General features: G+C 47.1%; 9 protein-coding genes across 9 annotated transcripts; 8 read left to right on the top strand and 1 right to left on the bottom strand.

The window, feature by feature from the left end:
• Positions 1-413: 413 nt before the first annotated feature.
• On the top strand, positions 414-1574 carry TbgDal_XI3060 (hypothetical protein, conserved; the record flags this gene model as incomplete). The annotated part of the gene is made up of 1 exon (XM_011781151.1): positions 414-1574. One exon carries the CDS (start codon positions 414-416, stop codon positions 1572-1574), a length of 1161 nt encoding a protein of 386 aa, XP_011779453.1.
• Positions 1575-1887: 313 nt separating this feature from the next.
• TbgDal_XI3050 (hypothetical protein, conserved) lies at positions 1888-4092 on the top strand (the record flags this gene model as incomplete). The annotated part of the gene is made up of 1 exon (XM_011781150.1): positions 1888-4092. The coding sequence occupies one exon, from the start codon at positions 1888-1890 to the stop codon at positions 4090-4092; it is 2205 nt and encodes a 734-aa protein (XP_011779452.1).
• Positions 4093-5096: 1004 nt separating this feature from the next.
• Positions 5097-7616, top strand: TbgDal_XI3040 (hypothetical protein, conserved; the record flags this gene model as incomplete). Its single annotated transcript, XM_011781149.1, has 1 exon — positions 5097-7616. The coding sequence occupies one exon, from the start codon at positions 5097-5099 to the stop codon at positions 7614-7616; it is 2520 nt and encodes an 839-aa protein (XP_011779451.1).
• Positions 7617-8190: 574 nt separating this feature from the next.
• Positions 8191-9378, top strand: TbgDal_XI3030 (UDP-galactose 4-epimerase, putative; the record flags this gene model as incomplete). The annotated part of the gene is made up of 1 exon (XM_011781148.1): positions 8191-9378. One exon carries the CDS (start codon positions 8191-8193, stop codon positions 9376-9378), a length of 1188 nt encoding a protein of 395 aa, XP_011779450.1.
• Positions 9379-10909: 1531 nt separating this feature from the next.
• On the top strand, positions 10910-12196 carry TbgDal_XI3020 (hypothetical protein, conserved; the record flags this gene model as incomplete). Its single annotated transcript, XM_011781147.1, has 1 exon — positions 10910-12196. The coding sequence occupies one exon, from the start codon at positions 10910-10912 to the stop codon at positions 12194-12196; it is 1287 nt and encodes a 428-aa protein (XP_011779449.1).
• A 499-nt stretch (positions 12197-12695) lies between these two features.
• Positions 12696-14753, top strand: TbgDal_XI3010 (cell division cycle 45 (CDC45), putative; the record flags this gene model as incomplete). Its single annotated transcript, XM_011781146.1, has 1 exon — positions 12696-14753. One exon carries the CDS (start codon positions 12696-12698, stop codon positions 14751-14753), a length of 2058 nt encoding a protein of 685 aa, XP_011779448.1.
• Positions 14754-15446: 693 nt separating this feature from the next.
• TbgDal_XI3000 (hypothetical protein, unlikely) lies at positions 15447-15770 on the bottom strand (the record flags this gene model as incomplete). Its single annotated transcript, XM_011781145.1, has 1 exon — positions 15447-15770. One exon carries the CDS (start codon positions 15768-15770, stop codon positions 15447-15449), a length of 324 nt encoding a protein of 107 aa, XP_011779447.1.
• Positions 15771-16135: 365 nt separating this feature from the next.
• TbgDal_XI2990 (hypothetical protein, conserved) lies at positions 16136-18025 on the top strand (the record flags this gene model as incomplete). Its single annotated transcript, XM_011781144.1, has 1 exon — positions 16136-18025. One exon carries the CDS (start codon positions 16136-16138, stop codon positions 18023-18025), a length of 1890 nt encoding a protein of 629 aa, XP_011779446.1.
• Positions 18026-19277: 1252 nt separating this feature from the next.
• On the top strand, positions 19278-20759 carry TbgDal_XI2980 (succinyl-coA:3-ketoacid-coenzyme A transferase,mitochondrial precursor, putative; the record flags this gene model as incomplete). Its single annotated transcript, XM_011781143.1, has 1 exon — positions 19278-20759. The coding sequence occupies one exon, from the start codon at positions 19278-19280 to the stop codon at positions 20757-20759; it is 1482 nt and encodes a 493-aa protein (XP_011779445.1).
• Between the last annotated feature and the right edge of the window lie 10 nt (positions 20760-20769).

Here is a 20769-nt window from a genome sequence, read left to right as displayed (position 1 = left end):
AGTCTGTGCGGTTGTGTGTGTGGATAAAGCTGCCTCCAGCAAGTCCTTTCGTGTGATCAAAGCAAAACCAAATACCTTTTGCCCCCTCCTCATTTCTTTTAGGAGCAGGATCACCATATTGAATGTACAATGTGTTTGGTTGTTTTTGTACCATTGGGACGATCTTTCTATCACCTCGCTATATATATATATATATGTATTTTTTGTTTGCAGAATGTTTTGCTTAGATATCTGCGTAGAGAGGCGCCAGAGAAGCAACAGAGAAAAAAGTGGGCTGAGGCTCGTGTGTATGTTCGTCTAAGGAAACTCCGTTCTCCCGCGTACTGTGTCCAACAATAAAATATACGTGGGAGGGAACTTTTTTGCTTTCCCTCTCAAACAGATGCTGTGTGTGTTGCTTCTCCCGGCTCATCATGTGTTTTCTTTTTTTTTTCCCCCTTTTCTTTCCATACGCTGAGCACGAAAGGGGTTGGCCACTCTCTGCACGTCAAGGTTGCCTCCCCATGGAAACGGAGGGGGTCGTTCAGTACCGACTGCTCGGCTCGCATCCGGCTGCTTCGGGGAGGTATCACAGTTTCGGGTTCAGTGGTGATGTGGTGACTGTAACCACTCTTACTCAAGATATCGTAAAGCAGCATCAGATAAATCTCACCAAGTACAAACTAGAGATTCAACGTGTTATTTCAGCAGGGAATGATAGTCAGGAGGGGCAGACACCCAGCACTGTTGCAGACGTTTACGTGCCGTTACAATCGAATGATGTACTGCATTCTTACGATAGGGTTATCGTTAACGTGTCTCGGCGTCACTACTTGGATGGCGTAGTGGAGGCAGCACAAGACGAAAAAAAAGCCCGCGAAGAACGGCTTCAGCACGTAGAGGGGATGTTGCACGAACATGAAGCAACAACTGTGACTGGTACTGTGAGTTCCAGCGGCCCCGTTGGCACAGGCAAGCGCGTGGAAGTGCGGGATCCACACACATTGAAGCGCGTTACCGCAGTGTCCGGCAAGGCCTTTCCGGTGCTCCCTTGGTTACTCAACCGCACGTCAGTAGAAGGATTGGCATTGCCCACACCAAAGAAAGGGATTTGTGTGCTATGTGAGCTGGAGAGCTTTGATGAAGTGATGCTGGAGTGTTGCCGCTTCTACGCTTGTGCCTCTTGCCTGGATCTGGCGAAGAACATGCTGACGAAGGAAACGACATGTGCAGTGTGTGGTGATGTTCCCGGAGAGAAGGGATCAAAAGGTTCACTTCGCCCCAATGCAGTAGCGGCTGTCAAGAGAGAGCGGAGTGAGTCATGTGTAAGCGGCGCTTCAACCGCTGCACCGCATGTGTTCAGCCAATTTTCGTCCGCTTCTGGTGATGGTCGGGGCGGCTCCAGAGCGACAAGTATTAGCGGAACGCAGTCGCGAGTTTACCGTACAACGGCCATGGTTTCTGCACTTGAGAGGGAACTTAACACGAACATGGCACATATACTTTCATTACTGGATATCCCTGACCCCTTAACAGCGGAGGCAAAGGAGAACCGGCGGATGAGCAATTTGTTTGTGCGGAACCTAAGTAAGTGAGGTGCGTCTTGTTCCTTTCTTCTATACGTGCGTGCGCATGTTTAGGTGGGTTTGGAGTTCCCCTGACCTTTTACAAGTTGTTTTATTTCTGGATCAAGTCTGCATTTTCACTCACAATTTTCCGTCTTCCCCCCCAAAAAAAAACGGCGTTGACCCTGTTTCTATTTTTAGTCAGTGCAGCAGCAATTACACCTGGAAGATTGCATCGTCTACTTCTTCACTCCGGTATTTAACCGCCTGTCTCTGTCCGCGTGGGCGGACATCATCGCTATATGTTTATAGTTGATATTACCGTTAAGTTGTACAAGCCAATATGTTTCCCTTTGATGAAAGGTCGCCCAGTGCCTCACGCCCCGCTACGGAGGTTACTTCTTTCTATAGCAGCCGGGACGGTTCACATACTACAAACGACTCCACGGATTGTAGTACTGTAACCAGTGCCCGCGGGGGCAGTCGCTTGGTCGCCGAACTTCGCCTTGAGTTGGAGATGCGTGATGAACGTATCAAAGAGCTGGAGGGTGCTTATGACGAGCTTTTACGCAAATCAAACTTTGACCAAGGACAACTGCAGTGTGATTTGCAAAAAACAAGGGATGAGCTTGCCAGCACACTGGAGACCCTGAATGCGCTGCAGAAGGGAACTGGTAAGGAAGGAGAAGGCAACCTGACGCAAGAAACCGGGGATCATTCGGTTTACAAAAAAAATATCGCTAGTGCTGGCGAGAATGAACCCCGTAGTGCTGATTATAACCCGGTCACAGGAAAAGTGGCCGAAGAACAACTTGCTCGACTGGTTAACGAATTCACAGACGAAAAAGAAAGTCTACTTGCCGCACTGAAAGCTGCAGAAGATGAGAGAGAAGAACTGAGGAAGGTGGCAGAAGATGATAAGAAAATTATTACGGCATCCGAGTGTGAGAAGGAGAAATTGGTTGCCGCACTGAAAGCTGCAGAAGATGAGAGGGAAGAACTGAGGAAGGTGGCAGAAGATGATAAGAAAATTATTACGGCATCCGAGTGTGAGAAGGAGAAATTGGTTGCCGCACTGAAAGCTGCAGAAGATGAGAGAGAAGAACTGAGGAAGGTGGCAGAAGATGATAAGAAAATTATTACGGCATCCGAGTGTGAGAAGGAGAAATTGGTTGCCGCACTGAAAGCTGCAGAAGATGAGAGGGAAGAACTGAGGAAGGTGGCAGAAGATGATAAGAAAATTATTACGGCATCCGAGTGTGAGAAGGAGAAATTGGTTGCCGCACTGAAAGCTGCAGAAGATGAGAGAGAAGAACTGAGGAAGGTGGCAGAAGATGATAAGAAAATTATTACGGCATCCGAGTGTGAGAAGGAGAAATTGGTTGCCGCACTGAAAGCTGCAGAAGATGAGAGAGGAGAACTGAGGAAGGTGGCAGAAGATGATAAGAAAATTATTACGGCATCCGAGTGTGAGAAGGAGAAATTGGTTGCCGCACTGAAAGCTGCAGAAGATGAGAGGGAAGAACTGAGGAAGGTGGCAGAAGATGATAAGAAAATTATTACGGCATCCGAGTGTGAGAAGGAGAAATTGGTTGCCGCACTGAAAGCTGCAGAAGATGAGAGGGAAGAACTGAGGAAGGTGGCAGAAGATGATAAGAAAATTATTACGGCATCCGAGTGTGAGAAGGAGAAATTGGTTGCCGCACTGAAAGCTGCAGAAGATGAGAGAGAAGAACTGAGGAAGGTGGCAGAAGATGATAAGAAAATTATTACGGCATCCGAGTGTGAGAAGGAGAAATTGGTTGCCGCACTGAAAGCTGCAGAAGATGAGAGAGAAGAACTGAGGAAGGTGGCAGAAGATGATAAGAAAATTATTACGGCATCCGAGTGTGAGAAGGAGAAATTGGTTGCCGCACTGAAAGCTGCAGAAGATGAGAGAGAAGAACTGAGGAAGGTGGCAGAAGATGATAAGAAAATTATTACGGCATCCGAGTGTGAGAAGGAGAAATTGGTTGCCGCACTGAAAGCTGCAGAAGATGAGAGGGAAGAACTGAGGAAGGTGGCAGAAGATGATAAGAAAATTATTACGGCATCCGAGTGTGAGAAGGAGAAATTGGTTGCCGCACTGAAAGCTGCAGAAGATGAGAGGGAAGAACTGAGGAAGGTGGCAGAAGATGATAAGAAAATTATTACGGCATCCGAGTGTGAGAAGGAGAAATTGGTTGCCGCACTGAAAGCTGCAGAAGATGAGAGGGAAGAACTGAGGAAGGTGGCAGAAGATGATAAGAAAATTATTACGGCATCCGTGTGTGAGAAGGAGAAATTGGTTGCCGCACTGAAAGCTGCAGAAGATGAGAGGGAAGAACTGAGGAAGGTGGCAGAAGATGATAAGAAAATTATTACGGCATCCGAGTGTGAGAAGGAGAAATTGGTTGCCGCACTGAAAGCTGCAGAAGATGAAAGGGAAGAACTGAGGAAGGCGGCAGAAGATGATAAGAAAATTATTACGGCATCCGAGTGGAGAAGGAGAAATTGGTTGCCGCACTGAAAGCTGCAGAAGATGAGAGGGAAGAACTGAGGAAGGTGGCAGAAGATGATAAGAAAATTATTACGGCATCCGTGTGTGAGAAGGAGAAATTGGTTGTCGCATTGAAAGCTGCAGAAGATGAGAATGTGACACTCTCAACGTCTTTGAAGGAGACTGTAGAGTCATTGGAAGAAATTCGTCGACAGAATATTTGGGCACTCAAAGAAAGAGATGAGGCTCTGAACTCTTTGAAAACTGAGCGACGGAGGATGCACGAATCATCTCCTTCAGCGGATCCTGGAGACACAGAAGCACCACTTTTGGAACCAGGTAAAGCAACGAACAGGAGGTTCAGACTGTATGGTATGTGCCCTCGATGTACTGTAATGTGACTTCGTGTTTTACTCAATTCCTTTTTCTCTTTATGGTGGTAACTACATTTGTGTTCTGTTATCGGTTTTCCCTTTTGAATAGTTAGTACCTGTATGGTGTTCTTTTTTTCCAAGTATAATTTTAATTTTGCTGTACTGTACTTAGTTTCGTAGAATAGCTCTTGTGCTGTGAAGCAGCATAAAGAGGAGTGTATTGTTTGTACACATCATTATTAGTCTCCCAATGGTAACATCTTGGAGGTAAATTGTTTTGGCAATATCATCCCTGTCTTTTTAGCTCTAATGATACCACTGTTCCTTTTTTATTTACATACAAAACTTTACCTTTTTTTAGTTCTTTTTTAATGATTCGACCTCTAAATTTTTTCTTGTGACCCCCATCATAATTACATGATTATCCACGAATGTCGTTTTGTTTTGGGTTCGGCAGGTGGAGCGGCGGTGCACCGCGCAAATTGATATAGTGTTCTCAATTTCGTCTCCACCACTTCGCTTTTTTCTTTTTTGTTGTTTACTGGCAGCGCTTCGCATAGGTGTGACACCACATGCGAGAAGCTGATAGCAAATACCTTAACGTTCTTTTTATTTCTTTTTGCCTTCTGAAGGAACGAGGAAACTTGGATCTGATACCGAATGGCTGTTGTGGAGAAGTTCCTGCGGGACGGAAGAGCGTGCACTGAAGCCGAGGCACTTGGAAAGGTGTTGAATGAGCGCTACCGACGGTGGTTTCTTCTGAGTGTATTGCCTCGGCAGTGGTGCAGGGACAAGAGGCGAAATGTGTTGTATGCACCAGTTTTCCAACTGCTGTTCGGAACCTCTTCAGATAATGAAGAAGAGTTGGATATTTTCATTGACTCTACCGAGAGCTCTCACTGGCGTTTGTTACTCTACAACATGAAAAACAGTTGCCAGGAGGTGCTGTGGGAAACGAAGGGTGCGGAACTGGTTGCGGATATCTTTCGTTTCGTTCCTGCATCGCTTCATCCCGCGTCGTTTGACTTGAGGTGTGTGACTGTTGGTGATACTCATGAGAAACTGGGACTCTTTTCCGACCGTGCGTTTTCTCTGTTCAAGACACGCCTCGAACATGTGTTAGCACCGCTTGCCCTGCAGTCCTTTACAGTTTTGCGACATCACATAACAGAGGTCATTTCAGGTAGAAGATTACCTGGGATGGCAGGTGAGGTCGTTGCATGGGCTGTGCAACATGAACCTGCTGCGGTAGACGTATCGGCACCATCACAGGTGGGAAACGACGCGGTACTAAGGTCATTTCAGCAAGTACACCCTTTACTGTATACAACATCGTTTCGTGAACCTGATAATAGTGACTCCATCGTGTCAGCAGCAGGTGCAATGACGAGTGACGGGACCGGTGCGGACGGATCATTCCCTGCTCTAGAGGTAGAACGTCGCATGGCGATAGAAAATTTGAAGAAGCGAGTGGGTCACGTAACCTCCTTTACCCTCCCAACCATTTCATCATCTGACACTTCCTCTGCGGTGACAGGAGATGGCCGTTGGCACGTCCTTCTCATTCAGAAGCCTTTTGTGGACAAACAAGAGGTATCTGAGGAAAATTTAGACCCCGGCCCACTTGCCCCGCAACCAATAGGAGCGGAGCTTCACCTAATGCAAGATGGAGGTGAAGTGCTTTACCTTCAAGACCGGCTGTGTGATGAAAAATCTTTTGATACCGTTTACGACGACATGATGCATGAAGATGGTGAAGTTTTCGCCCAACTAACGCCACTTGAAGGTATTGCCTTCGACGATATTGACCGTTTCTTATTTTTTTTGTCGATGCAGGAGCAAGCAGTTGAGACGTTTCCATGTGAGCCGCTATGCAAAGGATCCTGCAGTAGCTACTCTTTCCCAAAAGTTGTTTATCGGACGCCAACAGGGTCTGTGGTGAAAGACACGCCAATTGCCTCCCCACATGTGGAGGTTTTGGAATCTTCACCACGTAACGAGCACGATTGGGCTGCTGCCGCAGCGGCCTTTCAGTTCCTCTCGAGGAACATCATATCGTGCAAGGATGGCAACTACACGCTACTACGAGATGTGTCTCCTGTGCCCCCACCAACACACAATGAGGTTTGTTCATGGTGCCAACGGCGCCGTGACAAACTGTTACGTTGTGGTAGATGCCGCGTGGAAATGTACTGCTGTAGGAAACATCAAATGAATGGCTGGAAGAGCGGCCATCGTGAGATGTGTGAACTGTGGCAGAGGGCGCGAGAGGACTACGAGCAGCGTGTGTTACCGCATTTGAAGGAAAGGGGAGTGAAACTTCCCCAAACCACCACCGCTTCGACAGTAATGACGTTGTTCAAGTTTTTGACGGATAACACCTCAGCACTTCAACGGAAAGTGAACCCTATTATCCATGTTGTTGACGCTGACAGTGATGTACAACCATTTATTGCTGAGTTTGCGCCCTGTGTTACTGCAGCACGTTCTGATTGGGGACCATCGCATTCTGAGTGGCCGTGGAAACAACTCAGGATCCTCCTATGTTCTGATACTTTCGCAGAAGAGGAGCACAACGCGGTGTACGCTGTCACAAACGATGGTAATTTTGTGAGGACGCCACCAACAACCGTCCTTGGCGATGTATGGCACACGCATTCGTCGGGTGATGTAGCAAACTCTGCCGTGCTTCTACGTTTCTGCAGTACGAAATATCATATATTTGCCAATGATACTATGATTAGAGTTCGTACTACCTCGGGATCAACAGATGAGAGTGATATTACCCCATCAGCAGTAGCATACTTTGGCAAGTCAACGGGGAATGGTATGACGTACTTCAGCGGTGTTGCGGAGATTCTTGCTGACCGTTTTGTTGGTCATATACCCGTTCTCTGCACGGAAGCTACCCTAGTGAATGCGCACAGCAGTGTCCATGCGGTATTCACCCGAGTGAAAAATAGTAGTGTGATAAACAGAGATATAAAAAACGCGGTGTTGCGTCGTCACAGTGATCCCAGTTCGCTGATACAACTAAACATCGATGGCATGGGTGGTAATGCTGCTGACCCTCGTGCTTCTGGCGCGTTTGCAGGGCCCTTGCCGGCGAGGGAAGTGGCTGTTGCACGCCACCCAAACAGTTACTACTTTGTCATACCTTCCGTAGGTGGGAAAAAGTGAAACCGAGAGTTTTTTGTGCGTATGCATGTACTTCCACGTGTTTTTTCCAACTTCCTCGAGAAGCCATATGAGGCCGAGTACCCTTTTTCCTGCTGCATTCTGTAGTGGTGGAACTATGTGAATGTGCGTGACCGCGGACAAGTGCATACATGCGAGCCAATTCAATTTGGTGGTACGTGGCATGATTCGTTGACACTTTTCTCACAGAATTTTTCTTTGTTCCGTTTGGAACTGTTTCTTAGTCCCTTATTTTTTGAATTAGTATGCATACGCACATGTACATGTCTGTTGAAGTGGACTTCCGGTTACTGTTTTCCTGCTGTTTATAATGCTCACTTTGCCAGCATTATTAATACCTCGACTTTGATATAGCAGTAGACGAAGGGAATATATACATATATATACATAAAGCCCTATTTTCGGAGAAGTCGAAAGTTAGTAAATCCACCGCAGTGGTCGCGAAGGGATTGAAACAACTAGTTCAACTGACTTGTTTGGCACCTACACTCCCTTTCTTCATAAAGAAGTATATATAGGAAGAAGGATTTAGTAACGGGGAAAGAACCTCTTTACCATGCGCGTTTTGGTTTGTGGAGGCGCAGGTTACATTGGAAGCCACTTCGTGCGGGCTCTTTTGCGCGACACGAACCACAGTGTTGTCATCGTTGACTCGCTTGTGGGGACGCATGGGAAAAGCGACCATGTGGAAACCAGGGAAAATGTAGCGCGAAAGTTGCAACAAAGTGATGGACCGAAGCCGCCGTGGGCGGATCGATACGCCGCACTGGAGGTGGGAGACGTGCGTAACGAAGACTTCCTTAACGGCGTTTTCACTCGCCATGGTCCTATCGATGCTGTTGTCCACATGTGTGCTTTCCTTGCCGTTGGTGAGAGTGTGAGAGATCCACTAAAGTATTATGACAACAATGTGGTTGGTATTCTAAGGTTGCTTCAAGCGATGTTGTTACACAAGTGCGACAAAATCATCTTCTCCAGTAGTGCCGCCATTTTTGGCAACCCAACAATGGGCTCCGTGTCCACAAACGCAGAACCCATCGATATTAACGCCAAAAAGAGCCCAGAAAGTCCATATGGCGAGTCAAAACTTATTGCGGAGAGGATGATAAGGGATTGCGCGGAAGCATACGGGATTAAAGGCATTTGCCTCCGTTACTTCAATGCCTGTGGAGCGCACGAGGATGGAGATATCGGTGAGCATTACCAAGGCTCCACGCATCTAATCCCTATAATCTTGGGTAGGGTAATGAGCGACATCGCACCGGATCAAAGATTAACAATTCACGAGGATGCGTCAACTGACAAGAGAATGCCCATATTTGGTACAGACTATCCTACACCCGACGGCACGTGTGTACGGGACTATGTTCACGTGTGTGATCTTGCGTCGGCTCACATATTAGCTCTTGATTACGTGGAGAAACTGGGACCGAATGACAAGTCCAAGTACTTCTCTGTGTTTAACCTTGGCACTTCGCGGGGGTACTCCGTGCGTGAGGTTATAGAAGTGGCGCGCAAGACTACTGGGCACCCGATTCCGGTGCGTGAGTGTGGCCGTCGGGAGGGGGACCCGGCGTATCTTGTGGCTGCCAGCGATAAGGCACGGGAGGTGCTGGGCTGGAAACCAAAATACGACACTCTCGAGGCCATCATGGAAACATCCTGGAAGTTTCAGCGCACTCACCCTAATGGGTACGCATCACAGGAAAATGGAACGCCGGGGGGAAGGACCACTAAGTTGTAACTTTAACTGGCAGTACGCGCAAGTGTAAGTTTCACATCGACTTATGCGTAAACATGCACATACGCATGCGAATACCTAATATGTAGCACACATGACGTTGCAATGTAATAGGTCGTGCTATATTTTGTGGGAAGGGGCTGCGCGAAGCTGGGTCCAGATGCGTAGCAATCACACGTGTATGCAATTAGCAAGAGTGCTGAAAATATGCTGCGCCTATTCAGTTATTAACTAAACCAGCGTGACGATGGACTGCTATTTAAGCACTTGTGCCTTTTCTTTTTTCACCACCTTTTTTTTTACAGCGAAGGCAGAGTCAAAGGTGGAGTCGAGTAGGGGCGTGTTTGTGCTGCTCTGCCCAAATGCGAACTGGCATTGGGTGTTTGCGTTTTTTTTTTGTTTTGCTCATGCACTTTCTTCTACGCCTTATTATTCTTCACTCTCGCTTGTCTGCCAATTCTCAAGCTTTTTTTTTCATCTATATTGTGGTTGTTGTTGTAGTTTTCTTTTGAAGCACCGCTGTAACGGTTGCAATGGTCGTAATATCGGTAATCATGGGTACGCGTATCTCCTCACGGCTGAGGACTGAACAAAAGAGACCAGACGCCGAATAATCTATGAAATGCTCTGAAACAACAATACTACGAAATTTAAAAAAAAAAGACTGCTGTTTTGGTATCCGTGAGTACACGTGCTTTGATTGGGGGGGGGAAGGGGTAAAGGTACGTGCGACCGCTCAATGTTTTAACCCGTAACATTTCTACCTAGCTGTGTATGTTTACATATTTTAATTTTTTACTGATATCTTCTGTTCCTTTTCTCCAGAGGGTAGGGAAATGGGTATGCTCTATGTGGTCGTCTTCCAAGTTGTTTCGGGATACGAAAGAACTCCTTGTTGTTGTTACTTGTATTTATGCAGGTGTTAATAAGTTCGAGTGACGGTTTCTGGTGTGCTACGTTAATTTTTTTTTTTAATCTCCCATTGACCGCTTCCGTCGGTCCGCAGCTCCTTATTTCTTTTTCTCTCCTTCATTCGTGTAGCAGGGAGAGGGGGGGGGCAGCGGAGTGAAGTTTGTGCAAATGTCTGTGAGTAGGGTCACAAGGATTATGTCAACGTAGTGCCAATGAGCGACAACTGTACGCCTTTCTTTGTTTTTATTTTGTATACAAGGGGATGTGGATGAATTAGACTGAGCATCATCTAAACTCTAGTGGGAAATAGATGTAAAGAATTGGGTGTCATTTTTTTTTTTTTCGTTTCTCTTTAACGTATCCTTCTTGCTTATTTCTTTTATTCTCTTTTTTTTCCCCCCTCTCCTTCTTAATGTGTGTGTGTGTGTGCTGTCAAACCACTCAAACTATTTGCAATTCGTCTGCAACGCACAGCCTTTTCTCACCACACAAAATACCTCCATATACCGTTGAGAGGAGACGCGTGCATGTGTTTGTGAAGGCGATTAAGAGTATAGGGCTAACACCGGGCCAGTGAGTAGAGAGAAGGGGTTTCTAAAAAAAAAAAACCCAGCTGGTACCAATGAGGGGAATGTGGGCGGCTTTGCGACTGTTCCGTTGTGACCGCAATTTTACGGCTCTCAACAGGGGCAATGGCGTTTATAATATCCAAAGCGTTGCTTCACGTGATTGCGCACTTTGCCATAGTCAACGCGCTGTGAAGCACCGTTCTTTATCACCTGATGATCCCTTTGGTGAGAAATCAGCATCTGATGATCCTGTTGATGGTTTCTATGGAGCGTGGAGTAATATAAATGTGGATGCGTTCGCTAACGCTGCAGCCAGTGAGGAAGTGCGGATGGCTCATTTTGGCCCCGAGTGGTCTCGCTTTACGACGATTGGTCGCCTGTCCGTAAAGAAAATGAATGAAAGCGGATCATCTGCCTCTTCCGGCTCTGAGGATTGTGGAATGGCGTCACAACATCCCCTCGGCGCGGAGGAACTTCATATGCGGGAGCTGCGGGAGCGAAGGAAGGTGCTTGAGAGAAATTATTCCAGCTACGATGAATATGTAGCCAAGGAGCTAGGTTTGAGTGAGGTAGATGACTGCGACAACGCCCGTGGTCTCCAAAGTGAAGATCCGGAAATAGTGGCAGACGGGGAAGAGGCTGAGGACAATGATGATGCTGATGAAGATGCAGACAATGTGCCACTTCCGCAGTTCATGCGTAGGAGTGGATGCGAACAAGAACACGACACCAGGGTTAACATATACTCCTCTGATCAACAGCAGCAGCAGCAAATGGGAGGCGTTCCGGCCAACACTGTAAATGAAGGGCACGTTCCCCAACGTCGCGGGACATTGCATCCTCCCGAGCCACTCGCACAGGTCGTATTCTGCCAGTTGGGCGAACCACACGGCGATTCCGAGCTGCCACGTGAGGACCCATTACACTGGGACACGGAAGAGGTCATTTTGTGGATAAGGAGGATGGAAGCGGCACAATGCGTTCTTTCATCCGGATCTCTTGCATGTGATTCATTGGTTATGGAAGATCCCTCTATGCAGGAAGCCTTTCGTATGGCACGTATAGATGGGGATTACTTATTAAAGAACACTGTACCTGCTACGATGTTTCAGGTGATGCGTCGGTGGCATCTTCGACGACACGAGATTGTGGTCGCGGTTCTGAAGGAGCAACAAAGGAGGGGAATTGACTCCCATGAAATCAATACTTCCATTTTTGACGACCCCGTTATGAGGGGGATTCTTGATTCGGGTCGGGCCAAACTTGACGAAGTTGTTTTAAAGGTGACACCTATGCTCGTACAGGAAACAATATGCCAGGGGTACCTCTACTGCCGTTGAAGTGAGGGGTGGTTAGCGTGTCTAATCGAGGCAGTCACATTTGCATGAGAGGAAGAGGTGCGGTTAGCTTTTGTTGACCTCGTGATTACGTGCTAAGGTGACTTTACGTGTAAGGATGGAGAAGTCCCTTTCTTCTTCACCAACATTCTTAGCAACCACAATTTAGCGTATGCGGACGCGGAGTATAAGTGATTACTAAAACTTTTTTTTTTCTGCCATCATTCCTTGTTACTGTGTCTTCTCGGACTATTTTATTCACTTTTGCTGTTATCGAGTGTTTCACAGTGTCCATTGACAATAGGTATAAGTAAGGTGGAGCTGAAAGTCGTGTATACCTTATTATTAGAGAGCATAGAAGCAAAAAATATATACACAATTTCAAAAGAGGGTAGAAGTAAGGTGTGACATACACCCTTTCTCCCCACCCTCAAGGTATATATATTTATATATAGTTAATTAGACTGTACTTATTTACCGTACCCAGACTCACGTGCGGTTGATGGCTGATACACTTTCACCGTGGGATCGTATCAATCGTTTTTACCACATCACCCGTAAACCTATCCATCTCTTCGTCGCGTATCACGCTGATGCGGCTGCCGCCTCCCTCACCCTCACGTCCCTGCTAAAGGCGTGCTTCATTCCCTTCAACCTCCATCCTATCGCCGAGTATGCCGAGGCTCGGGATATTATTCAGCGCACGAGCCTCGCTCAGGATGCAGAGCTGCAGGTTGGCGATGCAGCACCCGTAGATGAATTATTTCTTCTCATTGGACTTGGTGCTTCAGTGGCGTTATTCTCTTTCTTCGACTTGCAGCGGCACATTGTTTTGGTTCTTGATTCATATCGGCCGTTTCTATTGGAAAATTTACGTGCATGCGACAGCGATCGATTGGTGATATGGGGACAAGAAAAAATTCACGAGGAAGTAGATGATTTCTTTCGTACTCAGCGTGAGCAAGAGAAGGCACGTCGCCGACGCCGCCGTAGACGCCAAATGCACCGTAGAAGAGTCCGTCAGCATGCTGAAGGGGATGTTGAGGAAGATGAAGTTAGCGATGAGGCAAGCAGTAGCGACGACGACGACGATGATGAGAATGACGACGAGTATGGTGATGATGATGAGATGACTCCCTCGCAAAGTCAGGAGCGGCTCGACTGGTTGAGAGAAGATGTTCCCGCACATTTGGAACGACTGTATTATGCTGCGGAGTGTGCTGGGAAGAGCTGTGCGCTAGAGATGTACGATTTGGCGATACTGTTGAATCGTGTTAAGGAACCTGTGTTGTGGCATGCTGCATTGGGTGTATGTGACTTATTTAAGCGTCGTCTGGTGGATTATGGCACGTATATTACAGACATGCGTCGAATCCACAATGAAGTGAAGCTGCGCAAAGGCATCCGTCACGGGCTTCTTGACGACCTAACCAATGATACAGTCAACCGGTACCACAAACAGGTCTCATCTAGCAACACTATGCAGCTCTCTAGTTTAGAAGAAGATCAACTTTTCTTACTGCGACACCTTTCATTGTGGAACGCCATGTGGCTCCATCCCGTTGTTGCTAGTCTACTTTCCCTGCATCGCGTGGAAGAGGGTTTGGGAACCCTCCGCCAGCTGTTGGCTCGCTGCGGTGTGTCAGCCAAGGTTGCCCAACAACCATGGCGGGAGCTTCCAGACGATGTGAAAAAAGACTCATGCCAACTAGTACGTAACGAACTCAAGCAACTGCTGCGCACGCGGGGTAGTTTTATTAAAAACCCGATACAAATTCAATGCGTGGCGCGCACAACAGGTTACAGTGTTGAAGTATCTACGTTTGATATCTGCACACTGTTCACAGCATTGCTATCGGCCGCGCCACCAAGCACCATATACACCACGTCGAAGGATGAAACTACCATGAAGGAAACGTTGAGGGAGTTTCGCCGTGAACAATTCTGGCGCGCCCACGACATAATAGACGCTGACCCCAATTCTCCAGCATTTGGAGCAGCTGTAAAAGAGGCTCAGGCTCTACATGAGTCGGTGGCAACGGCTACAAGTGCACTAATGCAACCCGGAATGATGCAAAGCACCAAAGGGATTCATTATACACAACCTGCCGACCCGACGAACACATCGACCGCATTGGAGACTTTCGGTTGTCCATTTCGTCTCGGTGTATTAGTTGAGAGACTGCTCTACACCTTGACCGTTGAGCGCGGGCTTGGGAAGTACACACGTGATGTGCGGCCTGTACTCCTGTCATGTTACATTCCTCGGTTTATTGCTGCTCCAGAGCAAGAACAACAACAACAGCAACATCAGCAGCAACAACAACAAGCAGAACATTCCTTTATTGTGGTGTTCGCTCACGAGGGTCCCATCACGGCTGGACTTACGCCACTTATTCCCGTTGTTCGTTGGAATGACTGCGTAACTGACACAGAAGAATTTCTTGTACCCCCGCTCCGGGATTTCGTTAGACGGGACGCAGTTGTTGTGGAGGGGCGAGAATCTACTGCACACTTAGCGGAGATGTTGCACCTTCACTCCCTCGCTGGTGGGCGCTGAAAAACATAGATTCACGCACACACTTTTATACATTTACATGTATTTGTTTGTTTGCTCATATTCAAATGGGTAACGAGTAGATCACAACACATAACTTTTAGTTTTTTTTGTTCATCGTATAATGTGGAGGTAAACACTGTTGGAACAGAGAGACAGTAAATTTCACATTGAAGGTGATGAAGTAACATTATTAAAACGAAACGAATGAATACACAAATGAAATTGTGGTGGGGAAGAGAAGCGAATGAATAGGAGAGTGGAATGTGACGAAAGTGGTTTGTAACGACGCAATGATCGGAACAATATTGACACTTTTTTTTTTTTGCTTTTTGTGTGTGACGTGAGATAATGTCCACTTCCTTCTTTCCTTCTCTTCCCCCCTGACCTTCCCCTTTTGTGATGGCTCATGCATTGATTATGAGGTGACTGTTTGTTAGAGACGAAATGCTGCGGCATTAGTCTTTTATAGAGATCCACTTAATAAAAGAGCATTCGCGTGTATGCCGCTTCTACAGCGAATGACAATGTCCGAGAGGAGGTGGATGAAAGTTGGGGAAATTAAGTGGCGGGTCGCAACCGGCCTTTTAATTCCTTCTTTGATTTACATATTTCCTTCACATCACATTCCAACTGTTCGACCACCACCTTTGACCCTATTATTATTATTATTTTTTTTTTCTTTCACCCTTCTTTTTATTTTGTTGATACTTCACCTATTCTTTCGACTTCATGCTGATTGGCGCGTGCCAGAGGGCTGAGAGAGTACAGTCGAGCACTGGAAAAAAGGAGAGAAATCTGTGTACCTAATAAAGTTTGTGCTGTAAAAACTCCTGTGCGTTTCTTTAAGTTCTTTCGCACTCCTGTGTTCTTTTGTTTTTTGTTTGTGTTTTCGTTGCCTCTCTTAAAATTTTCCTGCGTCTCCTCTTGTGAATTGCTAATAATTATTATTATTGTTTGAGGGGTTGCCTGACAGCACCGGGCTTTGACCTTCAAATTCAGTGGGCGCTGGTCGTCCATTGTAGTGCCTCTGGCAACTCACAGCAACAGTATTAACAGTTTTGCGACGTGGGAAGGCAAAGTGAAAAGGACGACACGGGAATAAATAGACAAACAAAGTTGTGGTGAGAACACCTCACGCGTGTACTGCATCAAACGAAGCGTGAACAAAACAAAACAAAACAAAACAAAACAAAACAACAAAGACTGTTCTGGAGTCTTTAGAGGACAGAGTGGAAGAAATCATTCTGGAGTTACCGGCAACGTCGTTCCGTTTAACAGTACTCAGTTTCTTTCATTTATACTTGTGTGTGTCTTCTAGTTTTTGTCCTGCTGCTGAAGCAGTCATCAGTTGCTCCTCTACAGTTGTTGCAGGTTTCGCAGAAATGACATGCAACGTTGAGACGACGGCAGCGGCGGATGGATGTAATGATGTAGGCGTTAGAGGAATTGAGACGTTGCCGTATCATACGCACGGTGGCGTTCCCCCAATTCAGAGGGGCGTATCCTCCTCCATATTTGGCCGCTTTGCTGTGGAAGAGGCGGATGAACTTCGGGAACTTTTACGTGTGGAACGCTGTCGGCTTGCTAATTCTGTGCAACGTGAGGAAGTCTTGCGACAGCGCTTAATTGTAGCGGAGGAAGGCCATGTGTTGTACCACTTGTACTTCGAGCGGTTGCTTGAACTACTGCGCACTGACAGAGAGGAAACATCCACCACTAGCACTAAAGATGACTCACCACTAATAACAAAAGAAGACCTATTAAATGGGCTTCACGAAGCCTTAAGATCCGTCGGTGCAGCCACAACTGGAGGTACAATCAGCAACGCCGATGGGGAAGGCTGCATTCGTGGAATTAATTGCAGCGGAGCCAGCGGGGAGACGGAATCAATTAGTAGCGACGAACAAAAGATGAGCGGTGGAGCGGCTGCACCTTTCGTTAACTTGTCGAACGCCACTCTCTTAACGGCTTCTGCGTTGCAGATGAGAGTGGCTGATGCCCTGGAGTTGAGACGTCGTGAGAAAGCTAGAAAACATGAATTAACAAAACGGGCTCTGAAGGATGTGCTATGCGTGTGCGTTGAGGAAATAGAGGCGAGGCATGCCACTGTACTTCTTGCTCTCCGCAATGCCGAGCGTCGTGTGGAGAGTTGTGATAGAGAAGTATCTGCGATGTTGAAGTATCGTGTGAGGCAAATTCAAGACCCCACAGAAAACTTAGAGGGATTACGCAAAAAGTTACTGAGCCTGAGCCAAGAGCACGTGCGGACTCTTCAGGAATTACGACTGTCACAACTAGAGGTGGCAGCTCTCAAGGATGATGTAGTGAGAGCAGAAGCAAGGGTTACTAGTTTGTCATCGCTGAACCGTGCTGCTGACTCTCTGGAGGATGCACGGCAGGGTATATGCGATTTCATTCGCACAACTGCGAGTGATATCAGACAGCGCGTACACAGAGGCATCACGTTGAACGAGCCGTTTATTCAGTCCATGCGTTCAGTTGCTTTGAAGATTGAGGCACAGGTGGAGAGACTGCGGCCAGACGACTGGCACAGAGACGACAATTGTTCTGGAGTAGCCGGCTCAGTGGATACAGTGGTGGACTCAAGCAGCAAGACCTGCTTAAATAGTGATGAACCTTGTGGAGTCGTTGCCTTGCCGATAGACGGGGTGGCTGAGAATGGGTGGGCACCGCGCTCAAACGAGCAACGTGAAAAACTTCGGTTGCCTCTTGCATCACGTCGCGCGGAAGTGGGGTCCGAATCATTAGTTGCGACTGCACTTCTTGAGGAACTTGCTCGGGTTATGAACAATTTTTGCCGTCTCTTGGAGAATAATATGGAGCAAGCGGCAGCTAACACCCATTCTATCATGCAAGCCATCGGCCGTTTTGAGACTGCTGTTGTGAACAAACTAACGGATATGTGGGACTCCACTCAGAGTTCACTCGCATCATGTGGACTCACATCATCACCTTCTGCCCACGGTTCAACCCCATGTGGAACGGTGGAGCGGGAAACATTCTGCACACGCAATGAGACTCACCGCTGTGTTCGTAATGACACCAGCCCAGCGGTGCAACCCCATGCAACACCTGGAAAGACAATCACAACAACATCAGCGGTGCTGCCCTCATTGATGACTTCTCCACAACCCGAGCAGGCAGTTGCGAGCCCCCATTGGCAGCCGGAGCCACCACAAAGGCGGTTGGTGTTGCACGAGCGTGATTCGTTTGGCACCCCACTATGCCGTGTTGCAATAATTCAACAGTAATTATTCCTTATTCTACATACACACACACACATACAACACACACACACACACACACACACACACACGCACCTCCAAGTGACTCTGGAGCTACGTACTTCTGGGCTAGATATATTTTCACCCTTCACAACATGACCACACAAATATGCACGTATAGTAGATGGTATGCGTAAATGCATGTTTGTGTGCGACTTATTCAGCGTGTCGCTTTATTACTTTTCATTTTTATTTGTTTTCTGTTCACACTAACAGCACTGTTTTTTTTTTTTTCGCTTGTTCACTACCGCCTATACTCTGAAACTTGCATGACGGAACGTCGGCGAATATTGCGCACAAGGGGTCGCCATGCTGCGACCGAGAGCGCCAGGACAGTCGCGGCGATTTCCACCTAAATGAACAATGCAGGGCTGTAAAGTTTGGTTCAACAATAGAAAGAACAAATAAGAACCGACGGAAGAAAATCCAAGCGGGCCGAAATATGAGATACGTAAGTTACATATGACGAAAGAAATGGCTTTACTTGCGTTAGATGCCGGTTCTGGCGGCACGAAACTTTATGTTACCGATATCTCTTAGACACTAGATCACATTTGTTTTTTTTTTTACTCACTCACTCACTCGCACCCCCTTAACGCATGATATATAGTTTTCCCCCCCCCCCCTTCTGAGCGGTTGGCGGTTTCACCTTATTTCATACTCATATGCGTGTATGCAAGTTTATATAAGGTGACATTAACGCTTAGACCACTTCATGTTGCGGAATATGGATAATGAAGGGAACTGGGATTTGTGACACATCTTACCTCAACTATCATGTCGAGGTGTTTAATTGCTGTTGGGCTACTTTTTTTTTCTTCTTTTTTTTATCGAAGCGTTTTGGGAAGCGAAGCTCACGCGTATACCCAACGAAGGAAAATAGGAATGTGGCGGTTTAACTTTCTGACAGCTTGTGTCATTAATAACACTTTCCACATATTCGTTAATATACGTGGAGTCCAATGTAAGAAAATTAAGTGAGTTATCTTTCGTTTTTTTCTTATTATTCTACTGGGTTAAAAGTGTTTTCAACGACTCGTGCATTGGTCGAGCGGAATGTCTTTCTTGGTATTAGCAAGCATAATTTTCCCCCTCTCCTTCTCATTCTTGGTGTTGAACTTCTTTCATCATATAAAAAAGCAAGGAAAAAAAACAAAAGAAGCGAAGACAGAGTAAGAAAAGGAAAGCAGACAAACAAGAAAGTAATATTATCAAGAAAATGCTCCGCCGAACAAATTTTTTCAGAATCGGGCTTGATAAGGTGATGTCGCTGTCAAGTGCGGTGCAGGATATAAAAAATGGTGCGACACTTGCCGTTGGTGGGTTTGGAACAGGCGGAATGCCGCATGCCATAATGCAAGAGATCAAAAAGATGGGCGTGCGAGACCTCATTATTTATAGTGACGGTGCCGGTGTTGACGGATACGGTATAGGGGTTCTCTTCGAAAACAAACAAATCAACAAGATGATCGTAAGTTACGTTGGAAACAACAAAATCTTCGCGAGGCAATACCTGGAAGGTGATGTGGAGCTGGAATTCTGCCCCCAAGGAAGTCTTGCTGAGCGCATGCGTGCAGGTGGTGCAGGCATCCCCGCATTTTACACCCCAACCGCCGTTGGTACAGTACTGCAAACTGGAGGGCAGATTACAAAGTACGATAAAAATGGAGGTGTCTTGAAGGAATCCACCCCACGCGAGACTCGCTTCTTTGGCGGCCGTCTCTACTGCTTGGAAAATGCAATTAAGACAGACTTTTCTATCGTCAAAGCGTGGAAGGGGGACCGCTGCGGCAACCTTGTCTTTCGCGGTACGGCACGCAACTTCAATGTTCCCGTGGGACAGTGTGGCCAAACTGTCATCGCGGAGGTGGAAAACCTCGTAGAGAACGGCGATATTGATCCCGATGAGGTTCACCTTCCGGGTGTATATGTTGATCGTGTTGTGGTTCCAGAACGGTACCAGACGTTGATTGAACACCGCACTGTGACAAGACATGACGGAGCGGGCAACAAACCAACCAAAGCATCCACACGTGGCGAGGAGGTGCGTCAGCGTATCGCCCGCCGTGCCGCCCTCGAATTTGCCAACGGAATGTACGTCAATCTCGGTATCGGCATCCCAACGGAGTCATCCAATTACATTCCTGCTGGCGTTAACGTTGTGCTGCAATCGGAAAATGGACTCATTGGCATGGGACCTTTTCCAACAGAGGATAAAGTGGATGCCGACTGGATCAATGCTGGTAAGCAAACCATTTCACATCTCGCGGGCTCCGCCCTCTTCGACAGCGCCACATCCTTTGCAATGATACGCGGTGGTCACATGGACCTTACGATGCTTGGCGCATTAGAGGTGGCTGCCAACGGTGATCTCGCTAACTTCATGATTCCTGGTAAACTCGTCAAGGGTCCTGGCGGTGCTATGGATCTTGTTTCATGTGGCACGCGTGTTGTTGTGACGACAACACACTGCAACAAGAATGGGGATCCCAAGATTGTCGAACGCTGCCGTCTTCCCGTTACGGGAAAACACTGCGTGTGCCGCATCATTACCGAATATGCTGTATTTGATGTCGTTGACGGTCGTTTGGTGCTGAAAGAAATTGCGGAAGATACAACTGTAGACCAGGTGAAGAAGCTGACAGGTGTTGGATTTGATGCAGATAATGTTATAACGATGCCATTGGCGCCCCTCGCGTAGCTTTTAGGGG

Source organism: Trypanosoma brucei, chromosome 11 (assembly GCF_000210295.1).
Source record: "Trypanosoma brucei gambiense DAL972 chromosome 11, complete sequence".
Lineage (NCBI taxonomy): Eukaryota > Euglenozoa > Kinetoplastea > Trypanosomatida > Trypanosomatidae > Trypanosoma > Trypanosoma brucei.
Note: the sequence above shows the minus strand (reverse complement) of the source record. Positions and strands in the feature narration are given on the sequence as shown.